Raw genomic sequence first — 26,396 nt, 5'->3', positions numbered from 1 at the left:
AAAACCTGCTCACCCTGGTGGGAAGGGACAGTACATCAGGCTAAGAAATATAAATATATATATATATATATATATGACTGCTGACCTGCCTGTGGTGACAGCAGGAGATGTGAGATGAGATATTGGGTTCCATCAGGTTTTCCAATATAGTTTTAATATTTGTATTCAAAAACACACAGCTGCTACAGTGGAGAGAGTGGGTACCCTGAGGGACAGGTACCTTGGGAATCCCTTGTCTCCTGTTTGCATTTGATGTAGCTGTTTATAACCCCACAAAAGGTACGTGGCACACTGATCAGTGAGAACATTATCCTCCTCTGCCACCGGTGAAGATGGAGTGATGTACAAGACCTTTGGTAAATTTTTTTGCCTTTTTCTCTATACTTTAAAGTAAGACTCAACCTTTGAGCCCAGACTGAATGCAGCAATAGAGGACATCAATCTGAGAGAAATTTTGGATCTTGTCTTTTGCCTACAACTTTTACCTCTTCAATCTTTCCTCATGACATATAAATTTTTAAATTCATAACATCAAGAGATTTTAATCCCCTTAATTTTTATACTGTAGATTGGTTTAGTGTTCAGATGAGCACAGCGGTCACACAGTTATTAATGCTAACTCCCTTCAGAGGCAAAATAAATACTGTCTGGTTACTAGCAAGACAGACTGGATGTGTTTTTAAAATTTAAGGGGGAAAATGAGAGTAAGAGGAGAGTTAACAGTTTACTTTGTTACTTAAGAAATACAGGAACTACTCAACAAGTTTAGATTTCTTAGTGTTAGGCATTACTTTCTAGTGCAATAAATAACTTTTTTAAATTAAGTCTATACTGATGCTAAACTACTCTGTTGCTAAAAACAAAATGAACAAATTAACATCTCTAATAAAGACCAAGCTTGCACTTCAGTATTTATTTTTTTTTCTGATGGGTTCTCCTGCTTAGAGGAGTGAGAACTTAATGCCTTAGTGACTTCTATCCCCCCATCAAACTTAGATGAAATTGGACTCCAGTTGAAATGCTTAGAAGGACTGTATGAGCCTGATTTCCTCAAGAAAACAGTCTACAAAACAGCCAAGGGAATATTGAAACTCCTTTACCCTGAGAGAACAAGTGGAGCAGTGATACTTCTTAACTACACCACTGCTCCTTTAGGATTGATTTGAAACCTCCCCTCTCTAGACTGGCAGCCAGAGGATATGTTTAATTGATTCCACTTTTTCATTTTGTCTTGTTCAAAGGAAGGGGTCAATATTTGCACTAATTGAGGAAACACTGAAGAATTTCTGTAAAAAGCCTTGAAACTACAAAAACCTATAAGCACTCTTGTCTAATAGGAATATTGCTTCAAAATTGCCCTGTTGAAAATTAATCATCAGATGGTTGAAACATGGTGGTTGATATGTTTTCAGAATCTCTCAATTTTATTTTTTTTTTGTTCCTATTCGTTTCTTTTGACACTTCAACCTAACAATGTTCTTTCCTCTGTGAGTGGTGAGTACTATAGAGATAGCTGAAATAGTTTTGATAAATGTGTCTGAAGATATAAAAATCTCTAACAGGGTCTTGACTGATTGCTCTCTAACTAAAGGCTTTTTTGTTTTTGTGGGTTTTTTTCCTATTTCTTTTTTATTTTAGTGTTCTTCATTAGTTCCTTCTACTTCATGTATTTCATTCTGCATTAGGACTGCACTTGGTCTGGCCTCTGATACCTTGTTTCAGTCATTTGCCACTTGACTCGGATACTGCACCCACCCTTGGAGGACATTTTACTTAGCTGGACATGCAAGAATATCCTATCAAAAAAATTTAAGGGAAGCAGAGCTTTCTCAGTGAAGACCTAAAGTTGCACCACAAACTCCTCTAAGAGCCAAGGACCACCATGCAGACTTTGCACTCCTTGGATCTGCTTCTTCCAATAAACCGGTGGTAGAGGATGGGAATAAAACTGATAAACCCTTTGACAGTAAAAAATGTTTGACTCAAGTTGACTCCAGTTCCCCTCTGAAAAACTAATATTAATGAGTAATTTGCACTCTTGTGGGAAGTGCACTGGACAGGAGGGCATTCAGCTCATGCTGCTGGTGAGTACAGGCCCTAAGAGGAAGAGAGAGTTGGAGGCACATTTTGGAGTTTGGGTCTGTGTAATGGCACCTTTATCATGTGGTGGAAATTTTCTTCCAGGAGAAACTGAATGACATTACAGTAGACCTGGAGGAAAGTAGGAGAATTGTGTGTCTGAGGATGCTTTTCATGACTTGAACTTCCATTTTCCTTGTGTATGATTACGAAAAATGCCCATGTGAAAGTCTTTCATAGAGAGGTTGTGACATTCCCTATTTTAGTAGCTCGGTTGAAAGCAAGATCACCCTCACAGAAGTAATTTCACTCTAGATTTTAGATCCTAGGATAATGCAGAAAGTAGTGTCTGTGCCCTGAATCCTCCTTCCTCCCTTTGGATCAAGAGGGAATGGAAGAGGAAGAACAGTGGTATAGTGTGATCCTGTCATTTTCTGAGGAAGCCTGAAGGGGCCAACTGAAAAGCTGGTCCAATTGCTGCATCTGTTTTTCCAGAGGCAACCACACCGGAAGACTTTTAAACAAATATCATGAAAAAAAAAATAAATCTAAAATTAAACTAAAATAGAAACTTATTTCTTAACTATAACACCACCACCATCTGGCTTCCTGCTAAAGGGATTTAAGAGGATTTCAGTATTAAACTATGATTTGGCTTTTCATTGTTGTTTGTGTTTATACCGTCAAATATATGGCAACAGAGAAAACATGATGTTATATAACATATGCAACAAAGTTGTTCTAATGCAGAACTAATCTTTCTCTGTGTATGAATCATCTCACAGAAAAGGAAGTGTAGAACACCAGAAACACAGGAACCTAAGAAGGTTTGCAGAATGTATCCAGCATATGCTCTCAGTTGAGCTTTGACATATCACCAGTAGAATGGATTAAGTTTTTCAATAAAAACTCTAGAGCATCATTCCTTAAAATAGTTAGGGATGTTCAAACTGAAGGAGAAATCCAGGAATGGAGTTGCCAAGTAACAGATCTGTTCCATTTCTAGTTCAGTACTTGTATATTCTCCAGTGGAAAAAGACATCCAAGCTTTCACATAGATTTCATATAAAAAATATTCCCTTCTTCCAGATCCATAGAATCATAAAGGTTGGAAAAGACCTTTAAGATCATAAAGTCCAACCCTCAACCCAGCACCACCACCATGTTCACCACTAAACCATGTCCTTAATTGCCATATCCACACATTTTTGAACACTTCTTGGGATGATAACTCCATCACTTCCCTGGGCAGCCTGTTCCAATGCTTGAAAACCCTTCCATTGAAGAAATGGTTGTCATTTCTGGGAGGACATGTTAATACCAAAGATTCACTGGCTATTTTAACGAAAGCCTGTAAGAAGCACAAAGGTGGTATTTGACTAATGCTTCATGGCAATTCCAGTGTTAAAAGCTTGATCTATTGAGATGTTCCTACTAAATTTCAGCAGGCTCTGTGCCCTCACGCTTTTTGAGAGTGAAATATTCTAATCTGAGCTCACAGATTTGTTAATAAGAAGCAGCAAGTCCTGAACAGCCTGTAAATCAGATTTGTGAGAACTCAGTAGTCAACTTACAAGAAAGTTGTGATGAAAAGCACAAAACAAGCTGTAGGCACTAAGCCAGGTGCTGGGTCTGATTCTCCAATTTATGTCATCAGCAACTGGAAAAACATAAGGAAACTGTGATTCGTGTACCCTTGGGATACATGGTGGTAGTCTAGAAAAGATAAATGATTTATCAGAGGCAAAATTGCACATCAGAAGAACACACAGCTTTGCCTTTATGACCATTCCACTTTACACCCAGTTCTGTGCTTGGGCATGGTGTTCCATCTTCCCGGGGTTACTTCCAGCATCATAACCTTGGCCTGTCACAGCCCTGCCAGGTGCACAATGGCAATCGAGGGAATGCACAACTCATTCTCTTTGTCTGAGCCAATACTGACATCGTGTGGCTGTTGGCAGGGGCAGGAGACCTCTTCCTCAGACTTCTCTTCTGACTGTCCACTGTCTGTAGGACTAAGAATCCCTGTGATTTTTTAAAAACATTTGTTAATGATTTGCAGCTTAGGAAGTCAACGTAAAAGTAACAAAATCTGGATCATCCCTCCTATTTTTCTTTTGCAAATTGCCAGTGGCAAAAGCCCTCCTGTTGTGTGTGAAATGACTCTGTAGGTTATTTGGGGCTGTTAATGCCACCCCACTGGTTCACTAGTCAGTGGAATTTCAGCTATGGAGGAAACAACATGGACACGCAGACACCAGCTTGGATTCAGAGTTTAACATTGAGAAAGGCAGCAAAGATGTGCTGCCTGTTTAGCCCTGCCAAAGGCCTTGCTTGTCAAAGCCTTTCACAAGGAGACGAGGCAGCAAGCCAGTTACACAATCACAGATCCAGAAGCACAAAATGCTCTTGGGAATGTTCACATCTAACCCAGACTGAACTAGACAGGGAGAGTCTGCAATTACTATTACTGATGATTTAAAATAGCTTTCCCTTTGACTAGCTGTGTCTCCCTGCCATGTACAGATTGTTTTTATGATTTATCAAAGCTTCTTAAGGATGCTCTTTCTGAGCTGCCTGCTGCTTCTTTACAGTTAGTACAGTAGTGCAAAGCACTAGAGAGGTATTGCTGTATACGTTCCACATTAAAGATCAGACAGGGTAATCCATAAATAACTCTGCAGCTAAAAAGCTTGTAGCAGTTTGGGATTATACAAGCAGGCAAGAAGCATGTTTGTGGCAAGAATTTGTACAATTTAAAGCAAGAAGATTCTCTGATTTTGATGTCCAAGCCCACCAAAATAATTTGAAATTCAATAGAGAAATCACGCGATCTGTCTAAAAAAAAAAATTGGTGGAGCATAGGCAGTGTTTCCTGAGCTAATCTATCTCTACTGTACAGTACTAGGCAGACTTCTCGTACTTCTATATATTTCTCTGCAGTCCTTGCAATAAACACCTCATGATGCTCATGGGATGAACATATTCCAGATACAGGCACAACAATTGTTGCTAATGATTAGTTAATGGATGAGTTCGCACACAAAATGCAGTAGACATGTATGGGAGGCATGGGTTAGAGGAAAAGGAGAGAAAAATTGGGATATAAATATTATGGGACCGGGCCAGGTTGCAGTTTCAGGTATCAGTTACATCTCCGAGAACAGGTCCAAAGCCCAGCCATTCAAAGGCTAGAGCTGTGCAGAATTCACTGTGCTTCCAAGCATTGAAGAGGCTTTAGACCAGATTCACTCTGGACCATAAAGAGTAACATTTTACCAGCCAACTTACATTTGGTTCTCAAACCATAAAGGAAAAAAAGCAGATTGTCTCTAGTCTTGAGGAGACTATAAAAGCTCATGTGACCTGTGCTGTACTTCTCATTGCTCATGCCTGGCAGGGAGCTATTTGTGATTCCCCCTATAACCCTCACTGTTATACTCCCCTAAGAAAACATTCAAAGCACCAAACTGAGCCTTTGACCCCTTATAGGCACCTGCCCATTGTCTTTGAGAAAACACAGACCTGTCTTTCAGTGTTGTTCTCATCTCTCTTTATTGGTCTAGGAATCCCATGTGTCTATGACTAAAACCTAACCAGCGTGTGGGCTGAACCACACGTGTGGGCTGATCACATGTGTGCATTGTTTTGGACAGCCACAACACCAAATCATGGTGTTTCTTCACTAGGAGTCCCCAGCACAACATTGGATTCTAATGAGGATATGGTTTCCCATATTAGCACACTTTGATTCAGAGGAATACTGAGGGGTATTTAGCAATTCTTTTAATAATGGGCTAAAAATACCAATTAGGACCACACATTATAAAGCTGGAATTGGTTTGGCTTTCCTGCATAGTTGTGACAATGAGTATGTGCTCAATCAGCCCAAAGTATGTGCTTATCTGCTTATCCTGACTGCTTTGAGGTGCATTCTGCCAAATCTCACTGAATATGCCAACTCCTGCAAAATTTTAGGGATGGATAAATGACTTGTTGGGATTAGGGTGAGGTAAATTAATTTTCTGTTTGTGAGAGTGGAATGTAATTGTAATCAAAAGGAAAATGCATTTAACCAACGTACTAATTATGTCCTCCCTGCTGCTGCCCCCTTTGCCATTTGATATGATTGAGAAATTAGTCAGGAAAAAAATCTATCTATACAGACACAGGCACAACAACACAGCCCTTGTGGACTATTAATCAGCTTGCAACATGAAGTCAGCAGTCCTCTAAATTTTACACTCCTTCCCTGTCTGTCTCAGGGCTTCCATCAACTTCTGAGTGTATTTGCTGTCTTTTGGAGTCTCTGGAAGACACCTTTGAAGACCTCTTTTTCCACAAGCATTGCTTGAAATAGTGTAAAGCACTAGTTGGGACCAGGAACCTTCTTCTGGAACTATACTCTGCTCTGTTTCACTTCCATCCTTCCCTTTTCCCAAGACAGATACTCAGGGATAGATCCCATTGTACCACACTATACCATCAGTGCCATGAGCAGTCAGTAAATATCTCTGGAGAAAAATTAACAAAATAGACAGAGAGGGATGTATCCTTGCAAGAAGGATAAACAGATGCTTGTCTCGATGATGCACGGATGTGACTAATTTTAAGCACAGATGTATTTTTGCAAAAATTTTTGAGTTAAGACCAGAACTTATGGCTAGAGTCTCTGTTCATTTGACTACACAAAAAGAAGAAATGTCCTTTACTTGTTTGGTTAATTGGTACAGACATTTCCATAGAGTCATGAAGAAGTAGCAAATCCCTTCAACCCCAACCCACTGATCTCTGTAACTTCCTAGTAACAGTGTGCAAATGGATGTCAGGAAGCTCACAGTCTCGGTATAAAAGGCCAGAGGAACTTAAGTCTACTCATGAATTACATCCCTGAAATGAGCTCTTAAACACCAAACACAAAAAACCTGCAAAAAAACTTTCCAGGTATTTACTAATTTTTTGCCTTCAGGGTTTTGCTGCTTCAAGGTATCATTCATTTAACTGGTGAAAAAGAGCTCCATATTCAAGGGCTTTTAGGTCATGATTAGTTAATCTAATAATTACCTATTCAATAAGTCAGAGATAGTTTTCATTCTTCGAACAGAAGAACAGTCTGAATTGTAGAATCACAGAATAGTTTGGATTGGATGTTAAAGACCACCTGGCTCCAGGCCCCTGCTATGGGCAGGAACACCTTACACTTGACCAGGTTGCTACAAGCCCTACCCAACCTGTCCTTGAACACTTCCAGGGATGGGACATCAGCCACAGTCCTTCATATAGCTTATTTATTTGCTTGCACTTGAGCATCTTTTATCCTACTTATCCTTATCACTATCATGTTTGCCACATTCTACATGGACAAAAGGAGTTGGGGAACTTGCTAACAATCAAGGACCACGGAAAGTACAGACAAAAGGAAGCAAAGATTTTATTGACATTTCTTTACACATAACACAAGCTACACAAAATGCCACAATAAAGCATATGTAGAAAAATAGTAGAATCATATTGGCACTGATGTCTATTCATTATTATTATTATTACTATTATTATTATTATCATCATCATCTTATTATACAGGTTTCATCATAACCATAATAAATAAGCATTGAAATTTCACAGTGGCATTATAAGCTTTACATTCATGATCTTGTTTATACAAGGGACCATGTCATATTTCTTCAGCTTTTTTGTATGGTCATGATTAAAAGTAGTAGATTTAAAAATGAAAAGCCCTTTCCCTTAACCTATAAGGATCTGTCCACATTAATCCATTGACTTGATCCCTTGGAGAGGTCTGTATTTGTCTAAGAAGACGTTACTTTTAAAATACATTTGACCAACTGGAAAATTGGCTTTAAAAAGAACCCAGAACATTTGCTATCTTCTGGTGGTCTGATTTTGAGATGCCACGGATGCTGCTAGTTGCCATTCCATAAGATCCTCAGGCTGTATAAAGCTCTTCATCAGGTTAATCCACTTAGGCATCTCACCCATTATATCAAGAGTTCCTTTGACCAGCATTTCTCAGGATCAGACCTTTAGTAAAGACCTTGTGAATGCTGTTGAGTCAGAACCTACATTTCAAGAAAATTGATTTGCATCTCTGTTTTCCCTAAAATATCACGGAATTGACTCAACTTCATTTGTTTCCACTTTGTGAGATTAGTTTTGGTTCTTCAACATAAGTCTCACTTAAATCTTGATAGACATAGCTAAAGAAAATTGATGTGTGTGACAGTTGACAAATGTTCATTAGGGAAAAGGAAGTAAATTAGAGAGAGGCAGAAAAAGCATGTGTTGTAAATCTTGGTTTCTCAAAAACAAATAAATAAATGGTACAGATTTTCACTCCTCTCAGCCTCTAATTATTGCCTCTTCTGTCTGATTTGAAATACAATTTTCAAGAAACATAACTGCCTCAATCAAATGTAATAATGTCTCATTTAAAAGTCCAACCTGTAGTGTCACATGACAGAATCAGCTGTACTCATATTCAGACCACAGAAATAGTTATAATTAAAAATCTACATCTACAAAGTTCAGCCTCAGTATCAAGTTACTGTCTTTAAATTCAAATTTGCAGAAGGTTGCACTTACTGTTACATGCACCAGTTATATCATGCATATTGCTTATCCTGAGCAATCAGCCCCAAAAGAATTACTGGGAGAAGGATATATCTCTGATGCTTTGCTTTGCAGTTTGTGTGCACAAACATGGGCATATATCCAATGTTAGTATTGTACATCCACTATGCAAGAGTACAAATTGTTATTAAGTTCAGGGGCTAAGATCTTGAATTCGTATAGGTTTTTTACGAAAAGTAAAAATGTTTAAAGTATTAATTATTTGAAACTCAGCCCAATAGTATTTGGCAGGTACTTATCTGAAAAAAAAAACAACCAAGAAACCCCCAAAACAAAACATATAATTTCTTTTAAAAAAATTTCTAGCCTTGCGTTTGTTAACTAAAAACTGTAAGAGTGTGCTTAAAGAAAAGCACTTTCAGAGCTAATTATTTACAGGAAACAGTAGGTTTTAATTCCAAGACATATTTTCTTAATATTTAATAAAATAAGTAAAATATAACTCTTTGAACCACAGGATGAGGATCTTCACAGAACATTGCTCCTGTTCACAGCATTCTATTCCATATGTCAGTTGAGGAAGAGTGAAGGTGTACACATTTGACCCAGTTGCTCCAAGCCCTATCCAACCTGGCCTTGAATACTTCCAGGAACTGGGCATCAACCACAGTCCTTCATATAAGTAACACATTTTAGGTGTTACCATTGAGCTGAGAATTAATCCAGCAGCGTAAGTAAGGTGTTCCATTTGAATAGATACTGTAAAACTGAGGTTACTTCTGATGACATTACCAACTTTAACTATTAAAAAAGTTAAAGCTTGATTTTGAGGGTTACAATTTTAATAAACTTTGAAGAAAGTTTCATCAAGGTTTCCAAGACTCTTAAACCACAATAGTGGTTCCAGTGTCAAAAACAAAGTAACTGTGTTCATACATTGCACACAAGGAAAGACGTAACATAAATCAAGACCTACCCCACAGATGTATTTTGTTTATAACATAACTGGAATGTTTAGTTTTAAGTGCCTGATTGTGAATTTACAGCATGGAACAGAGGGCTAAGAAAGAGGACAGAATTCACTTACTGTCTTTATTTGACTAAATTAGACTCATAAACATAAACTCCTTCTAAACAAGAAAGAAAATCTCCCAGTAGACAGATCTTCCCTATTAAGGCTTGTACTGTTCATTGAAGGTAATTCTGCAAATAGAGAAGGTTTAACTCTCTGTCTCAAGTGCTGTGGTTAATTGTTTAAGCATAATTAAAAGATGTAGATTTAAGACCAGATTTTTATTTTTTTCTAAAAAAAGATTTAGGGATATATTAAGGGAGTTATAAATATGACTGAGGCATGAGTCTGAGACTCTGGCTAAAAACCCCTCAATAATAAATAAATTCATAGTTTAAGTCCAAGAAAACAAGTTCTAGGTTAAAGTGTACAGCATTTAAGGAATCTTATTATTAGAGACAAATCAAAGTAGTAAAACATCAACACAAGTTTCAATTTATTTCTGAACTTTGTGTTTTGGAATATGTTGATCTGTGGTTTAGTTTTGAACTGATACTTTTCCCAAATATCCAATAATACTCTGGAGTGATTTATTTTGGTGAATTGAGTAGCATTTGGAAAGTTGTTCTCTTTGCTTTCCCTGTCATTATTGCCATCTTGGTGGGGTATATTCCTGTCACATCCTAGACAAATAAAGGGTTTATCTTCGCCTTCTTAATCTATCAGAGCTGTATCTAAACTCTGACTCACCTGGAGATCCAAAAAGGCATGGGACAAAACATTACGTATCTTTTTTCTTGGCAAGATAAACACAGTGAAAAATAAACATAGAAAGCACTACAAAATATTAGTGGGGTTTCAGTGTGGTTTTTTTCCTGGATATGCAGTTGCAAAGGAATACTGTGATTTGTCTAGACTGATCTGCCTCATACTTCATGAGAAGATTTAACTGCAGAAAAAAGAAATAGTTAATTTCCCAAACTGCATGCATAGTCAAATATATACAAGACTAAAATTAGTAAGAAGAGTGGCAAAGCTGATAAATCATTGGTCTATCAGCTTAAAAATGAATGCTTGGCTGAAGAGGATTGATGTGAAGGAAAATTAAAAGATGGTGATAAGCTTCCTTCTCAGGAGATAGAGCAGCTCAGTTTGACATGTTGCATTGACCATGGAAACCATGGAGGTGGTAGATAACACACATAAATGCAGGACTGCTCAGATAAGTTTAGTTGGTTAGTGGTGTGCCAAGAGGTTGACAAATCGCTCTACAAAACAATCTCTCTCCTCCAATGAGGTGGGTGAAGCCAACAAGCAGCTCTTTCACCAGAGCTCTGGAGGATAATCAACATAAATTCGCCCCAAAAGCAATAGAAACCTGTCAGACTCAATGATCACCACCAGCTTCCTTCTAAGTAGGGTATGGTACATATACAACGTGTCTGGGAACATACAGACACCACATATGGAAATAACGTATTTCTCATATGGGAAAAGACACTTTCTGTGTACATATGTAGGTAGGGTATACATCATGTGGTATAGATGACATACAAGAACTATACTTTATATTATCGTTTTTACTGAAAGTGATGACTCATCTTAGATCAAAAAACTTCCCACAATCTATTCTTCAACCTTTCCCATGCATATAGCTGGGTATATGACATTGTATCAGAAATTCCTGGACATCTTTCCACAGTTGGGAATGATGCACAGAGTCTTATCCATATAAAAGTAGCAAAGAAGAAGTGTCTCCTGGACTGGAACAGGTAGATTTCTGCTAGCACTTATACTTTCAGGAAGGAATGATAAACTTCTTAAATTAGTTGCTTAAATATTGGAATTTTCAGCACCAAAATCTGTTTACTTATGAGTGTAACCCCATTTATGGGATGCATAGAATAATTGAGACCATTGCTGTACTAAAACTACCCACTTCAAAAAAAAAATAATTACTGGAGACTGGACTTTTATGTGGAGAAGGTTTTTATTTGTTCCTTTGGATAAGTAGTTTGTGTTTGTAGCTGATATCTTTCAAAGACTGGAAGGCGTGCTGGATTGCAGCAAGAGCAGACCTATTCACTGTGTCACAGTTTCATCTTTTCAGAGGCAGAAGATACTTGAAGACGTGAAGCTCCGTGCACTTAGCATATAGCCAATGGACTTGTGGCACCTATGTGTGCAAATCCATTTCAGACAGATATGGTTAGTTTTCTACTCAGATAATAGGAACTTGCAGCACTTTGGGTGAAAATAGAGAATTGAATTTTCAAAAGCAGAGAAATCAAGTTTCAAGGTTGTAACAGAAGTTAATTTAGTCTGACCTTTTGCATAAGAAAAGTTTATACATATTTATTCTTTATGCTTTTATCCTATGAGGGGAAAGCATGACTCATCTGCATTTAAAGCAGTCTGTTTAAGACTGATTAAACTGTTTCATAAGTATTTTTATTCAGTGCATGGATTTCTCTTAGGGAAGTGCATATGTATTATACAGTCTTACTAAAATAGAGAAGAAACAGCAGCTGCTGTGCCCAAAGTAAAGGTTAACTCACAGGGGGCTGCAAGCTGGAAGATTGAAATTGTAGGAATAGGAGAACAGCTCCAGCTCTTTGGATTAGAGCCTCAGTTAGGAAGAGGATGTGATGAGTGCCAGCAGCCACTGAGGCCCTCCTGAACAGAAAAAAAGGCACGTGTTTGCAGCAGTTACCATCCAAGGAAGTTTGTCAGTGCCTGGAGCCTCCTAAACCCAGTTCAGTGTTGAGAAACTGGACAGGGCCCAGTAAAGGATTACCAAGACAGTCTAAGCACACAGCTTCTGAGTTGCCTCAGAAGGCTGAGTTTGGGTTATGTAGTGCAGCAGAAAGGATGCCAAATCACAAAGAGCTGTCTGAAGGTAAGGAAAAGGGAGTTTCAAGTACACCAGAAGCAAGACTGCCCCTGTAGAATAAAAAGGTGGGATAAGAAAACATAAGAGGAAGAAACTGCAGCTCAGAAACTTCAAATTAGATTTTATCTTTTTTCCCCTTCCTTTTGAGAGATGTACAGCACCTGAAAAGGCAATCCAGAGGAGCTGTAGTATATCCATCACCAGGTGTTTTCAAGACGCAGGAGGACAAAGACAGGGCTGACCTTACCATGATGCTCATGATAATCTTGCTTTGAACAGGAATTAGACTGGGACATTTCCAACTGTTCCTTCTGAAACAAAATATTCTGTTATCTGTAACATGTCTGGATAGGTGCATAACAGTCCTCATAAATGGCTGAGAAAATTGACTGGAATGAATGCGAGACCACGATGTCCCACTCCTGGATAAATGGAATGACAGTGCTGGATATATTTGTGAATGCACATCTGCACTACTTTGCAGTCTCTGAAGGAGGTGCAGTCAGGTCATGGAAAGGTGACCATGCAAATGGGGGGATGTCTGGACAAAACAGAACAGCAGTTTAGGGCAATTTAGGCATCTGAAAGAATAGTAAATTAAGGGAACCATGAACACAGCCAGAGGCACAATCTTGCTGTGATTGTGTTTGACTCAAAAGGTAAAACCAAACCAGAGAAGAATGAACTGCAGCTAAACAAGTCTCAGACTCAGTATTTTATGACTCCAACCACAATTGGCCTAATTTTTAATTCAGTGATTATTTGCCCTGAAACTCTGACACTACAACCATAAAGCAACTGCATTAAAGAAGATGAACTCTGACTCCAATAGACCTGTATTTATATTGATTTACAACCTGAAACCAATTCAATGATTAAACAAACACTGAAAATTTGGGGAGGAGGTAATTTGAGCGAGAGACTGTCAATTATGTAACAACATTCAATATCAAAATTGCTGAGCATATGTATTATAATAAAGGAAAACATTCGATAAGTGTTCTCCATGGACATGACCTTTGACATTTAAATAACCATCTGGAGTGAAATATGTTAGGCTGTTCTGACGATAATTTATAAATGGAAATTTAAGTCCACAAAGAAAATAATCATTCAGCTGGCTGACACATATTTGCATGCTAAGACTGCTGCAGAAATGCCCCATGACTATTCATTACATATTAAATTTCATGGAATATTTTCATAAACCTGCACAAGAGTCTAACCTTGTTATTAGAAGTTCTCACCTTTCTCCTTCATCACCACTTAGCTATTTCAAGTGCAGAGGTATAAAGGAAGATAACTTTTTTTTTTTAGCATACAAAAAGCACCATAGAAACCTACAAATAATGAAAACTTGCTTGAATTCCCAGTTTTCACACTGTCTTGTAACAGCTTTATCTCTCAAGTGTGGCTCTTCTCTGGTGAGGGAGTGAAGAGGATTGGTCAGTGGATATTTATGAAGTACTTTGAAGTGAAATAGTGCTCAGTATTCCTGTAAGTAATTCCAAAGCTCTGTACTAAGGTTTCAAGTCTTTAAAAAATAATCCTTTAAAGCTAAGAAATTTCAACTTCCCCTATTGTCAGTGGACAGACCTGATTTTGAAAACAAATTATAAATTTCATTAAAAAGAAAATGAGCATCCATTGGAGGCTGGGAAAAGACACATTTCCTGAAAATTTTAAAGGAGTCTGATTTATATATTCAGTGTTTGCTTTTGTTCAAGGTGTACAGTCAAAAACTGTGCCCAAGTATGAAAAACTGAAGAGCTAATAAGAAGATCATCTAGTCCTCAAATGCTGGGCCTCCAATTTTGATCTATGTCTTAGATATCTAAAAAGTGAGTCTTATTATAAGTCCCCTGGTCAGAGAATAGAGGTAAGTAATCCTGAATGTCACTGACTACATAGAGAAATGAAGACTTTTATTTTCATAGAATAAATTCATTTTGCAACTAATTTTTAAGCACAAATTAAGTAATGAAATTAGACCAGCCAAAGTCTATGATTCTCCAAGTAGAAACATCTCCAGAGGATACAGGAGATGGGATCTTCAATTTCCAGGAGATTCAAAACCAGCTCTGAAAATCCTCAGCCCACCTGCAGAAAGAAAGAACTCACTCTTCTGTCCCTCATCTACTCACACTTAGTCACTACTGCAATTTCTTTTCAGTCAGATTTAAGAAAAAAAATATTCAATTCCAGAAGAAATGCAGTTCACCTGGTGGAGCCAGGAGATCCTCCATGCTGGTTATAAATCTTCCTACATGCCAAAGAAACAACCTTGGAATGCTGGCTTTGTTTTTTTCTTAACTGAAGAATCTCACGGAATTGAAGGGGGTTTCACTTCACATACAGCAAACACTGACACTGACAAGCTACAAAAAACTCCTGTTTGTCCCTCCTCTGTCCAAGGTTTTGAAAAACTATCTTATCCTCTATAAATGTGAGAGCTGAGCTTAAAAGTTTAACCCTACCCCCATAGACACACGAAGCCAAGGGGAGTTTGTGCAGTTTACATTTGCAAATGCAGCTAAATTTATTTTAAAAGGCTTTACGTGAAAGAACAATATATTAAAATTCCAATGGTTGAGACAGAAACAAAGATGCTAACTGTGCATTTAGTTTGCTATTTTTATGAAGATAATTTTTAATGTATAATTCTTTCTGTGCAAACAAAAAATCTGAAAATAAGTCCATGCTGATTGCTATAGCTGATGAAGTCCAGCAATTTAGCTACTATTTGTATTGAAATGAAAATGCAGATTTCTTTGCAGTATAGTCTATACAGTTAAGTGGGTTTACAGTATTGAGAGTCATTATGAAGGCAACATACTGTTAAAAATAAAGAAGAAAAAGAGAGGGAGGTTGTTCTGATAATGTTAAAATGAAAACTCAATTAGACCGTTACTGCCAATATATCCCACAATGTTCTGCCAGCAGAAGGAAGATAAAATCTGTATCTTATCTTTTGATAGGAATGACATCTCCCAGATTTTTCTGAGGCTCGATAGAAGCTCTCGCCATAACCCACAAGGTGTAAGTTTTATGGACCTAAGCCAACTGCATATACATTCCAATTCTGAAATCAGACTGAGCCATCAAAGAATTCCATATGTATAGGAGCACTGAAACCTTTAGGTGTATTTCTCCATCAGTCAGAGCACTGGTAGGAGTGTAGGATGTCAAAGTGAACACATGGAAAGGCCCACCAACTTCTGCAGCAAAACAGAGATCTTTTCACATGTCCCTTGTCTCACAGTCATGCAAGTAGAAGGCTGGGAATGCTGTCCAGTGTACAAGGCAAGGCAAGAACCACCAATCTGAGTGGAAGAACAGTTACACTGGTACCTTGTCAGGCTCAGTACACCCAGGATTGCAAAAGTTGGTGTGAGACTTTGACATAAGCATATTTCTTCATACAGACTGTATACATACACACACACATCAGGCATGTATGTAGGTGTAAACTAACTTCCTTCTAAATATTTTTTCCGAATTTTCTGGTGGCAGACTCCTGAACATTTTCTACAAGTGGACAAAACCCTCATACAGCACACTGAAGCTTGCTGATGGTTAGAGATTGCTTTTGTTTCTTGTTTTTTTCACATAAAATCCATGTCCTGGTTCAAAAATACTGCACTGTATAACAGCTCAACCTCCACATCCCATAATATTAAAATTCTCTAGACAATTTACCGAGGAAGAAGTAAGCTGTGATATGTCAATGTAGGTGGCATTAGACAGCTGAGGCTGAAAAGTGAGAAGGAATTTCCAAACAAGAAGTGAAACCGAGAAGTTCTTAATTCCTGACATAATTTATTTGTTAATGGGCTAAAATCGACTTTTTACTTTTAATTGTCAATTTATAAAAAGGAAAAGAAATAAAAAAAGAGAAAATAGTATTTATCTATTTAATTATAATACTGAGGTAATATTTAATATTTAAAAAACTTGTTGAGAGTGAATTACACCATGGAACTCTTTCTATATAATTTCTGCCCCTTTGAGGGCACGAGATTTTTACATGTAATATGCCTTCTTATTTTCAGTTGATCTTAATCTCACTCTTTGGTATATTCCTTCTTTCTCCTTCCTTATTAAGGAGAAGAATGCCTACTTTATCAAACCAGACTTGTTCTTTATCGGCGTTTGCCAGCCTGCTAACAACTCTTTTCTTGAACTGATTTTGTGTAAATTGTTTACATTTTTTCTTTTGAGAAAAAATAGTTTTACTTTTTGCATGTACAAATGTTTTCCTGTGGTTGTGAGGTTTTCTGTTTGCAATTTTTATTCTCTTATTTCAGAAATCTCCACTATTTTGATCTTAATTTACTGATGAGAGCCTTGACACTTAAAACCATCTTTGTAATTTTTTTACAGTCTTTGTTACAAGATATAGAGACCTGTTTATTTATGTTTTTAAACAAACTATATCTGCATTAAAAAATAGCCTACCTTTCAAACAAAAATAATTGTGAAGGATTATTCATTTTCTCTTTTTTTGAAAAAACTGCTGTGACATTGAAAATTTATCAAAATGTTATGAAAATGTACAGAAAGTTATTGAAATTTGCCACTTTAAATCTGATAATTTTTTGATAAATATTTAATGAAAATTTGATGAAAAAAAATAAAAAGTGAGAAAAATGTTCTTTTCCAAACTCTTAAAAAGAACTTGGATATCTTTGCATGAATAAATTTTTAAATGTTCGAACCACCTGAAACTATATAATAATTAGGACTATACAGCACTGGAAAGGGGTATTAACAAAACATTCATAGGGTATTGCAGAGGATCTTAAGAAGACATTCTTTTTCCACAATCCTTACTATTCTACATCTCCAGCCTTTTTTTTTTAAGTGTTTGGGTTTTTTTAAGGGTATTTTGAATTTCAAATCAGAGTAATTAATTAAAAAATAAATAAATAAAATTGTCAGGGTAAATGTACTTGCATACAAAGGTAAAAGTAAAAACTGTACCTCTAAGGTTATAACAACCACAATAAATGTAAACAGAAGAAATGTGAACAGATGCCACTGATATTTTACAAGTAATCCAGTAGACTCCTCTTGGTTTGGCAGCTTCTTATTTGAATAAAATTCTTGCCAACTTAAAGTTGAGGTTTCTTTTTAAAGACAAATACCAATTTTTCTTCATTTTATGTAAAATATTTCACTCCTTTCCCTTATTTGAATGTAGAATTTGTGTATGTTACAATTAATGTATGTTACAAATTATAACCAGTAATGGAATCATCCAAATATTTTCTTGCAACAAACAGAAATACTGAAACTTTCATAAATGGTTTTCAGACTTCTCAGCTCATCACAAAGGAGGATTTAACCTGAGTTCACATACACTTGTTTCCTCTTGTGTTAACTACCCCAAAAGTGCTACAAATGTATAGCTTTGTTAATACATAAATAAGCATTAAATCAAGGACAGACAAATTCCTGGATTAATATTCAGGAGAAACAGGAATTAGATTGGTCCAAACACATTTGGAGAATTAGCCTGCTTATTCCGATTCTGTAGTCCAGAAGTGGCTCATGTCTTTATGAGGACAAAGAACATAGAAACCGAAGAGGAATATTTATTTCTTCCAAAAGCACCAATACTTGGAAGCTTGAATGCCTTAAAGCCATAGCACTTTATTCTCTGAAAGAGAAATGGAAATGGAAAGTTTGAAAGTCCCACCTGATGTCATTTCTAACACTGCACTCCTTTGGCTAAGGGATTCTCCTCTGTTCTGTGAAAAGATTGGCCTCTGCTACCCCGTACTTCAGGCACTATTTGAAGTAGTTGAGTCCTGCCACGAGGAAAAACTTCTCCAGGAAAAGTTCAGAGTCCAGCACGGCAATGTGGGCAGCCCGGCCTATCAACGTGTTGGCCGTGTTCGGCAGGGCATGGAACACGTTGTGTCGGATCAAAGTGCAGTCCTTTGCCCCAATCAAAGGCTGGAGCAGGTTGTTAATCATCTCTGCGTAAACAGGACCTGAAAAAGAGGTTAGATGTCACACCTACATGCCACAGACCCCAGATCCTCTCTTTTCTTCCAGTATCATTTAATTACAGTCACAGTGAGAAGGAAAATAGAAGCAAGGCCAAAATGCAGGAGATAGGAGGCCAGTTCAAAGATTTGCCAGGTGCCAGGGTGTTGTTAATCTAGTGGAGGCACTGGCCATGTGGAGTGATCTGCTGAAGCTGCGAGCAGGAGGAGTGGGAAAATCCTGGGCAATCAGTCACATTTCCTCTGTCATTGAAGAAAATGTTCTTGTTCCTTTCAGGGGAGTGCGGTTGGACTCAGAGTGCCTGTGGATTCAAATGTGAAAGGGTCTGGCAGGACACAGTGGTCCATTGAGTTTCTCTCCTGAATCTGATGCAGGAAGGATGTCATGTAGACATTTGGGGAGTTTATGGGGTAAAAACTATGACTCAAGAAACACGTACTGATAAATGATCTACACCGAATGCAGATCTGGCTCCTACTAGGTCAAGTACCTCCCTGAGAAACAAGAACTGTATGAGAGTTAAAGAATGACCTCTTAGTTCATATCAGAGGTAGGATAGAAAGAGCTGGCATTTAGGTAAGAGGAGTGAAGGCAACCGTGCTGATTACTGGGCCTAGGTGTGTCCTGTTTCTAAAGAGTACCTTAATTTCTAGGTAATCACATATATGAAAGAGGGATGAAATTGCACTGAGCATTATTGCTGGAAGTGGTATCAAACTGAAGCCACGAAACATTTTATAAATGAGGCAGACTTCATAACAAAGGCAATGCCTGGGACAACACATGGCCTGAGCTCACAGGAGAGCCTCTGAGTGGCGTTCAGTCCCGATATGCTTCACGGTTTTTATTACAAACCAACACAATTTTAGATCTGTCCCTTAAATTATCTGACAATCACTCAAACACTCTTGGAAAGAAAGGGAAAATCCCTTGACTATGGTTATGCTGAGAGAGATTTCATTATGTGTAACAAAGATGAGATAATATAAGTAAATCAGTAGACTACAGAAAAATATTATCAAGAGCTAGTTCTATTATCATCACTTTAAAGAAAAAAATTTAGAGGGAAGAGGAAGAAGCAGTAAGAAACCTTTGATTATGACCTGATTTAATGTTTTTTTTCATCAGGCAAAGAGCTTCTTGAAAAGCTTCTTTTATTGATTTCAGTAATTTCCTGTGGGAAGAGAACACTTTCTTCCTTATCAAATAAACATTTGAGTTTTCATCATGCTGATGAAAAACCCTTCTAATGCAATGACCTCAGCTGCACAAAACCACAATTCCTCAATAGCTTTGTGAATATAGAAAAGATCTTAAACATACCTGTGTGTCTGTCCTTAAGTGCATTTTTGCACATTTCTATTCTTGCTGAATGGAAGGGTACATATCTGTCTTGGGGTGAGGCCACTAACACAACATTTTTAAAGTACTGAAGACCTGTGGCAAACATATTAAATACATTAATCACAGTGAAGTGCAGAGATGAAAAATACACACAGTGTCAGCATGACTACTTCATGTTCAAAGGCTTTTGAAAACCTACAGGGCAAAATACATGATAATTATTAAAACACGCAACACGAGTTTAGAAAGATTCCTAACAGCTTAAACACATTTCTGCTGCTTCTGAGACGTATTCATTACTTATCAACAACCAAAAAGGTTAACTGTATGCTAACAAAAAAAAATCCTGTGAAAAAAAAACCTGATTAAAACCTTAATTTTGCAAATATTTATACCTCTAATCAGAAATAAATTTAAAAATAACACAATGAATTAGCACAATTCTCAAACATAATAGAGAGAGGGAGGAAAAAAGGAGTCAGCTTCACTGCTGTGATGTCATACTGTTACACCACTGTTGAGAGAGCCTTGGGATCCATCCAATCCCTGCATTCAGCAGTCCTTTGATAAATGTACACTGCTGGTACATCGACTGGAAACTGGAATCCTCATTCTTCCCTAGAGGTAATAGGGCCATTGATGAGTTGTGGAAACAGGCTCCTGCTGTTTGCTCTGTGGTGTCTTGAGCCCTCCACGCCCACATTTAGCAGAAAAGTAAGAAAACGGATACCAATGATCTGGGTTATTAGTCCAGAGAGTACCGTGAACACAGAAGAACTATGGATTTGTCATTCATCCTTCCCTCCCATCTTGTGTGAAAGAGATAAGGAAGACTGAACTTTCCATCGTGGACATTCAATTCCAATAACAAAGTGTCCTTTTCTGCCCTGGAGATGCCTCTCTTTATCGGCAGTATCCAGAACCAAGGCCTGGCTGGCTGGGGCTGATCTAGAGGAAGGTGTCCCTGCTTATGGCAGTGGGGTTGGAATGAGATGACCTTTAAGGTCCATTCCAACCCAAACCATCCTATGTTTCTATGATTCTGTGACTGTGATTTCTAGATTTTCACAGAAAAGCTAACCATCACCACCACAAAGAAAAGTCCTGCTGCCTGCCCTTCCAAAACCTGTCTGAAGCTGTTTTTCTTCTTGTGTAATCAGAGTTTATAACTTAATTCTGAAGTAAAAAGTAGGAGAAGCAACAGTACGTGTTACCATATCTAAAAATCTATGTGAAGAGGTTGAATACGGAAGAATATTTTGTTGGCTTTTGTTTGATTTTTTTTTTTTTAAGACAAGCATGAGGAACATTTTTTAAAGAGATTGAAAAGTAGCAGGGACTTCAACTTTAACAAGAAGGTCAGAAATCGCTGGAGGTTTAAAGTGTCATCTGGGAATGCAGGCACAACACTGCTTCTGGCATTTCTTCCTCTGTAGGTTATCCCAACCACTTCTTGGAGCAGGGTGCTCAGGCGGGAGCATCTCTATATTGACTCAGTATGCCAGCTAATATATTCATATATGGACCTATCTGCTTCTTCAGACATTTTGCATAAGCATGTACCTGGATGATTCTGACTTTACAGGCAACTCTATCCACATTTAAATTTCTGCTTTCTGCATTTTCAGGTACAACGCCTTAATTTATAGTGTGTTACATCTCCAGTCTACCAAACTAACAAAAAGCAAATCACTTTGACTCGCAACACATGATTAGAAATTTTTTTTCTTGGGAGGTTACAATATAAGCTTCCTGTGTAGACCCAATTTATTTTAACTCAACAGTAGTGGAGCAGACATCAACTGTACTCCATGGAAATGAGAGCCAGGGAATCAAACGGAAAATTCAAATAATGCCAGTATACACCATCTCCCTGTCACTGATTATGCTATGTAGTGTGTTCATAAAATTAAGAAACAAGTCTATGTTGGTCATACTAAGAATTAAGATGTTATACTCATATTAGCATAGTCTTTGTTTCCTATTAGCAGTGTAACAAAGTAAGAGAAACAAATTAAACACCAAGTAGAGACCTTGTGACTACATGCTTGGCACCAGTTTGCTCAAACGCAATATGAAAAATAACTCTTAAAAGAAAACATTTGCTTGAGTAGAAGGATCATGCTTGCTTTCTTTTCTTAAGAAAAGCCTGATTTATTTTATTTATTCATGACAGACCAAAGAAGGGGTAAAAAGATTCTTTATTCAGACACCATTTTTCCAGTGTGAGACCATACATCTCTCTTTAGTACAGAAGTGTCAAAATAGACATGAATAAAATTTGCTCTTCATCTCACAGAGTCATATTTCCCAGAGACAGGAGATGTTAAACTTACAAAAAATAATAAGAAAGGAAAAATGGTTTTCATCTAGTAGCATAAATTAAGCAGTGGTGGCCTGTCAAGGATGATGTTTCTTGCTTGCAGAATATAAACTTAGGTGCATGTTTACTGCAGCACAAAGATCTTGTTTGATGTTTACAGTTTAGAAAATACATTCTTTGATAACCAGTACAGAAAAAATGCACAAATAAAATAGATATTAGATTTTAGAAAGAGCCACCCTTCCTGAAAACAAGAGTGTTCAAAGAAAGATCACTAACAAAATGGAGATTTCCTTTACTCCCTGGAGAAAATGGCAATCTAGCACAACCCATTGGAATAGCCCTTGGTATTTCCAGAGGCACATAAAGCCCTACTCACCCGTTTTTTGACTGAGCTGATAGAGGAAACACTTGCGCAGATCCGCGTTGTCCCTGAAGGTCAGTTGCAAAAGAGACCCTGACTTTTTCAACTTCTGCATGAGCCACAGACCTGGAAAGAAAATTGGTGTATATTTTTCTCCTGTTTGTTACTTATCAAGCAAGGTAATCAAAGATATGTGCCTACAGTAAGGATAGCACTGTAATTCAGAAGTCTTTTTTACTCTTGCATTCCTAATCAACAGGGAAAAAAGTCTAAGGGTCTCACAAGATAGACATAACAGTCTTAAACTAAAAGAGGATAGATTTAGATTAGATATAAGGAACAAATTCTTTACCATGAGGGGTGTAGACACTGGAGTAGGTTGTCCAGAGAGGTGGGAGATGTCCTCCCTGGAAACAATCCAGGTCAGGTTTGATGGGGCTCTAAGGAAACTGATCTTGTTGAAGATGTCGCTGTTCACTGTTACAGAGTTGGAATTAGATAATCTTTAAGGTCCCTTCCAACCCAAATTATTCTATGATTCTATGGTTATCCATGTCATGGTAGCAGAAACATTCAGGGAGACTGAACTCTCCATCACGGACATTAGATTCTGATGAAAAAGTGTCTTTTTCAGCCCTGGAGATGTCTCTATTGTCAGCATCCAGAGAAGTGGAAAACTAAGTGGAAGCAGGGTCATCTCTTACTGCTACGCACCCTTGGGTTTTCCAGGGAGCACTGTGATGGACCTTGTAGTAGATATTGAAAGCCACTCTCATTGCAATTTTTTCTTTATGGGTTTGAAGTCTTCAGAAAATATTTTCCACAACTGCAATGCACAAGTCATGCTACGATTTATTGCTGACTCCCTGTGTTGCCTTCTCATGCATTCTGCCATGGACCACAGGCAGTCATGGCTATCCCACCAGCTCTTACCTGTACTAACCAAAGTGCTGTTGTTGTAAAGGGTTCCCAGGTGAGGGCCAGAGAGGGACAGGAAAGTGTGTAACTTGTTGAGGTAATAGCGAAACCTGGGCCGAGTTAGTACAGATCGAATGATGACGTTACCAAGAGAATGTCCAATAAAACTGTTGGGAAAAAAAGAATTACACTAATACAAAACCCATCTGTATTTTCTTTAAATTAAACACACAGATAGCACAAATTACTCTTGTGGGCGACTCTTTTACTTAGTTATCAGTTAGTCCTTTAGCTGTTTTTTTCAGACTACAAGATACTCTTTCATCTATAACAATGTAAAAATTAGTCTCACTGATTCAATGGCTTGTAGTACAGAGCACTTTTGGAAAAGCTAATTTCACTGCGTGTTGCTCATGTAATCCAAAAAGTTACAGACTATTGACTACCATAGGACTTACCTTATTCGGGATATGGAGAGGTTGTACAACTGGATATGCTGAATAATTTCATCCAATAATCGGTCAGTCATTGTATCAAAATCAGCAAAAGTATCAGTCTGGTGAGAAATGAAATGAGTTAGTGAATTAAAATATACGCACTAATTGCAGGCAGATGTTGTTTTTCAAAGTAAAATGCAAGTAGAAATGTAATAACCTGTGTAAATTTTCTTTATACATGCTCAAGGAGGAAAAAGGGCGATTTTTCCCAGTCTCCAGGTCCTCTAAAAATTGAAGTTCTCTTTTCAAAGAGATTTTTGAGTGACTCCACAATCCTAAGTATGATGCTAAAGCAGCCTGACTTGGCATCGGTGATGACTGCTAATGCTCAGCTGTTCTAGATATCAGACTCTGCACATGGAAGAACAGCTTTTGCCATTTGGGAATCAATAGATTACAGCGATAAAACAGTTTACAGCGATAAAACAGTTTACAGCATTTTACGCTGACATGAGAGTTATGCTGATGATCAGGATGTCATCCCGAAATTATTTGGCCATCTTAATCAAATGCTATGTGTTTGTTATTCAACAGCCATCAGAAAGAGAATGAGTTTAGAGAAGCAAACAATTTGTTGCTTGCAACAGTACTGCCAGTTGTGAGACAATAAAACAAATAATATATTGTCCAGTCTATACAATTACAGGCAGATCTTACTCAGAACTGTGTCATTTGGCAATTCAACAGGGCTCTGAATCAAATTCATAACTAATGAGATGCCACAAAAACAATCATCAAGTGTTGGAACAGCTATTCAGTAAAACATATCAGTAATTAATGCTTTTGAAACATATCATTAATTAATGCTTTTGTGACACAACTCATCTTGCTAATTGCAGCCCTTGCAAAGGAAAACATGAGCATATTCATTTTGCAAGAGACTTAAAATAAATGTTCTCATAAACTACAAACAGTCCACTAAACTTCTGCCTGTTTGTTTTGTTTGCATTGATAATTAATGATTTCCTTCTAGGCTCATTATCCCAAACCGTTCAGGTTGTTTAAAACTGGAAGAATATCAGCCTGAACATTAATCATAAATAAAGCGCATCAAGCTTCATATTTCACCTGGTCATACCTCCATCCTTTACTATCATTTCAGCCTGACTGAGCTTTTCAAATGCATCACAAATGAATGCCTAAAAGAAGTGATTTTCATTTTCCTCTGTAAGGCAAAACAGATAAATGACTGATTTCTTGGGTCATTTTCAGTGTGGTTCTCAAAGAAAGGAAAAAAACAGTGATGGAATGCTTTGAAGCATCAAAATAGTCATCAAACCACCCACGTTCTATTTCCAGTGCCATGAGAATTTCCCCACCTTCACAGACTTTTTTTTTATGGCCAGTCTTCGCGAGCGAAGATTTGGGAAAGGTCATTAACCCTTCGAGCCTGCGCAGTGGATTTTTTAGGTGAGACACAGCGTGCGCTGAACTGAGCCCACCCTTTAATCCTGAGGTTCATCTGCCGGGGCCGAGCAAGCTTGGACAGTGGCAGTGAGGTCCCCAGGACGTAGGTTTGTTTAGAGTGACCTTCTCTTAGATGGATTGCCTTACAAGGCTGACGAGCTCCATCTGCCCGGGGGGCTGGGAATCGAACCCGGGTCGCAGCGGTGAGAGTCCTGCACCCTAACCACTAGACCACCAGGGGCCCCTCAACCTTCACAGACTATGAGACCTTTAAAATAGTTCCCATTATGGGCTCTGGATAATGTTAAATATAGATGCTGTATGATTTTTCATTCTCTGAAAACATTCTCTTCTCTGAGGAAAGGCTTTGATGGAAGTATGAAGTGGTCTCACTTATTTCACCTTGCTTACATTCACTGTACAGGTCTGCAGCTGACGGGGATGTGAGCTGGAAAGTGGTAAGTTCACGGATTGACACCAACCAGCCACTTCAAAAAATAAAAGCTGTTGAACAAAGAAGGTTGGAAAGTTTTGACTCACGTTTCTCAGTGGCTTATAAATCAGAATGATGTTTTTGACTGGGCACTGGAAATACTTATGTTGTGCATAAAGTTAGGCCTTGTGCCATAAATATGTGTTCGTTGCAGAGCAAAGCACAGGATTCATTTCTGTTTCTCTGCCTAGACCAGCAATCAATTTTTCTGGAAGACATTTCTTTATCATTCAAAGAAATAAATCTCACAAACATTGCAACAGGAGAAACAATGGCTGATGTAGCACAGGGAGCTGACAACACCTGCTGGATATTCCATATCCTCCAGAGAATTTACCATAACTAAACTTGTTGCTTTTCATCTGTGCGGTGTTGCAGAGGCACCAGGCTGCCAAATTTGCAAACTGACACGATAAATCCATTTTCTTCCTCTAAGGTCTAGCTCTATTACTGCTAA

At 37.8% G+C, this 26,396-nt stretch overlaps 1 protein-coding gene across 1 annotated transcript in view; it reads right to left on the bottom strand.

The window, feature by feature from the left end:
• Positions 1 to 7,489: 7,489 nt before the first annotated feature.
• The window catches only part of FAM135B (family with sequence similarity 135 member B), a 107,238-nt gene continuing 88,331 nt past the window's right edge, over positions 7,490 to 26,396 (bottom strand). Inside the window, exons 14-18 of the mRNA XM_017818267.1 lie at positions 24,001 to 24,098; positions 23,558 to 23,709; positions 22,640 to 22,750; positions 19,917 to 20,030; positions 7,490 to 18,577 (exon numbers count right to left, since the gene is read on the bottom strand). Of these exons, the coding sequence (XP_017673756.1) occupies positions 18,372 to 18,577; positions 19,917 to 20,030; positions 22,640 to 22,750; positions 23,558 to 23,709; positions 24,001 to 24,098 (681 nt within the window). The 3' untranslated portion in view covers positions 7,490 to 18,371. The remainder of the gene's footprint in view (positions 18,578 to 19,916; positions 20,031 to 22,639; positions 22,751 to 23,557; positions 23,710 to 24,000; positions 24,099 to 26,396) is intronic.

Source organism: Lepidothrix coronata, unplaced genomic scaffold (assembly GCF_001604755.1).
Source record: "Lepidothrix coronata isolate B3197 unplaced genomic scaffold, Lepidothrix_coronata-1.0 Scaffold67, whole genome shotgun sequence".
Lineage (NCBI taxonomy): Eukaryota > Metazoa > Chordata > Aves > Passeriformes > Pipridae > Lepidothrix > Lepidothrix coronata.
This window is presented reverse-complemented; position numbering and strand designations above follow the sequence as displayed.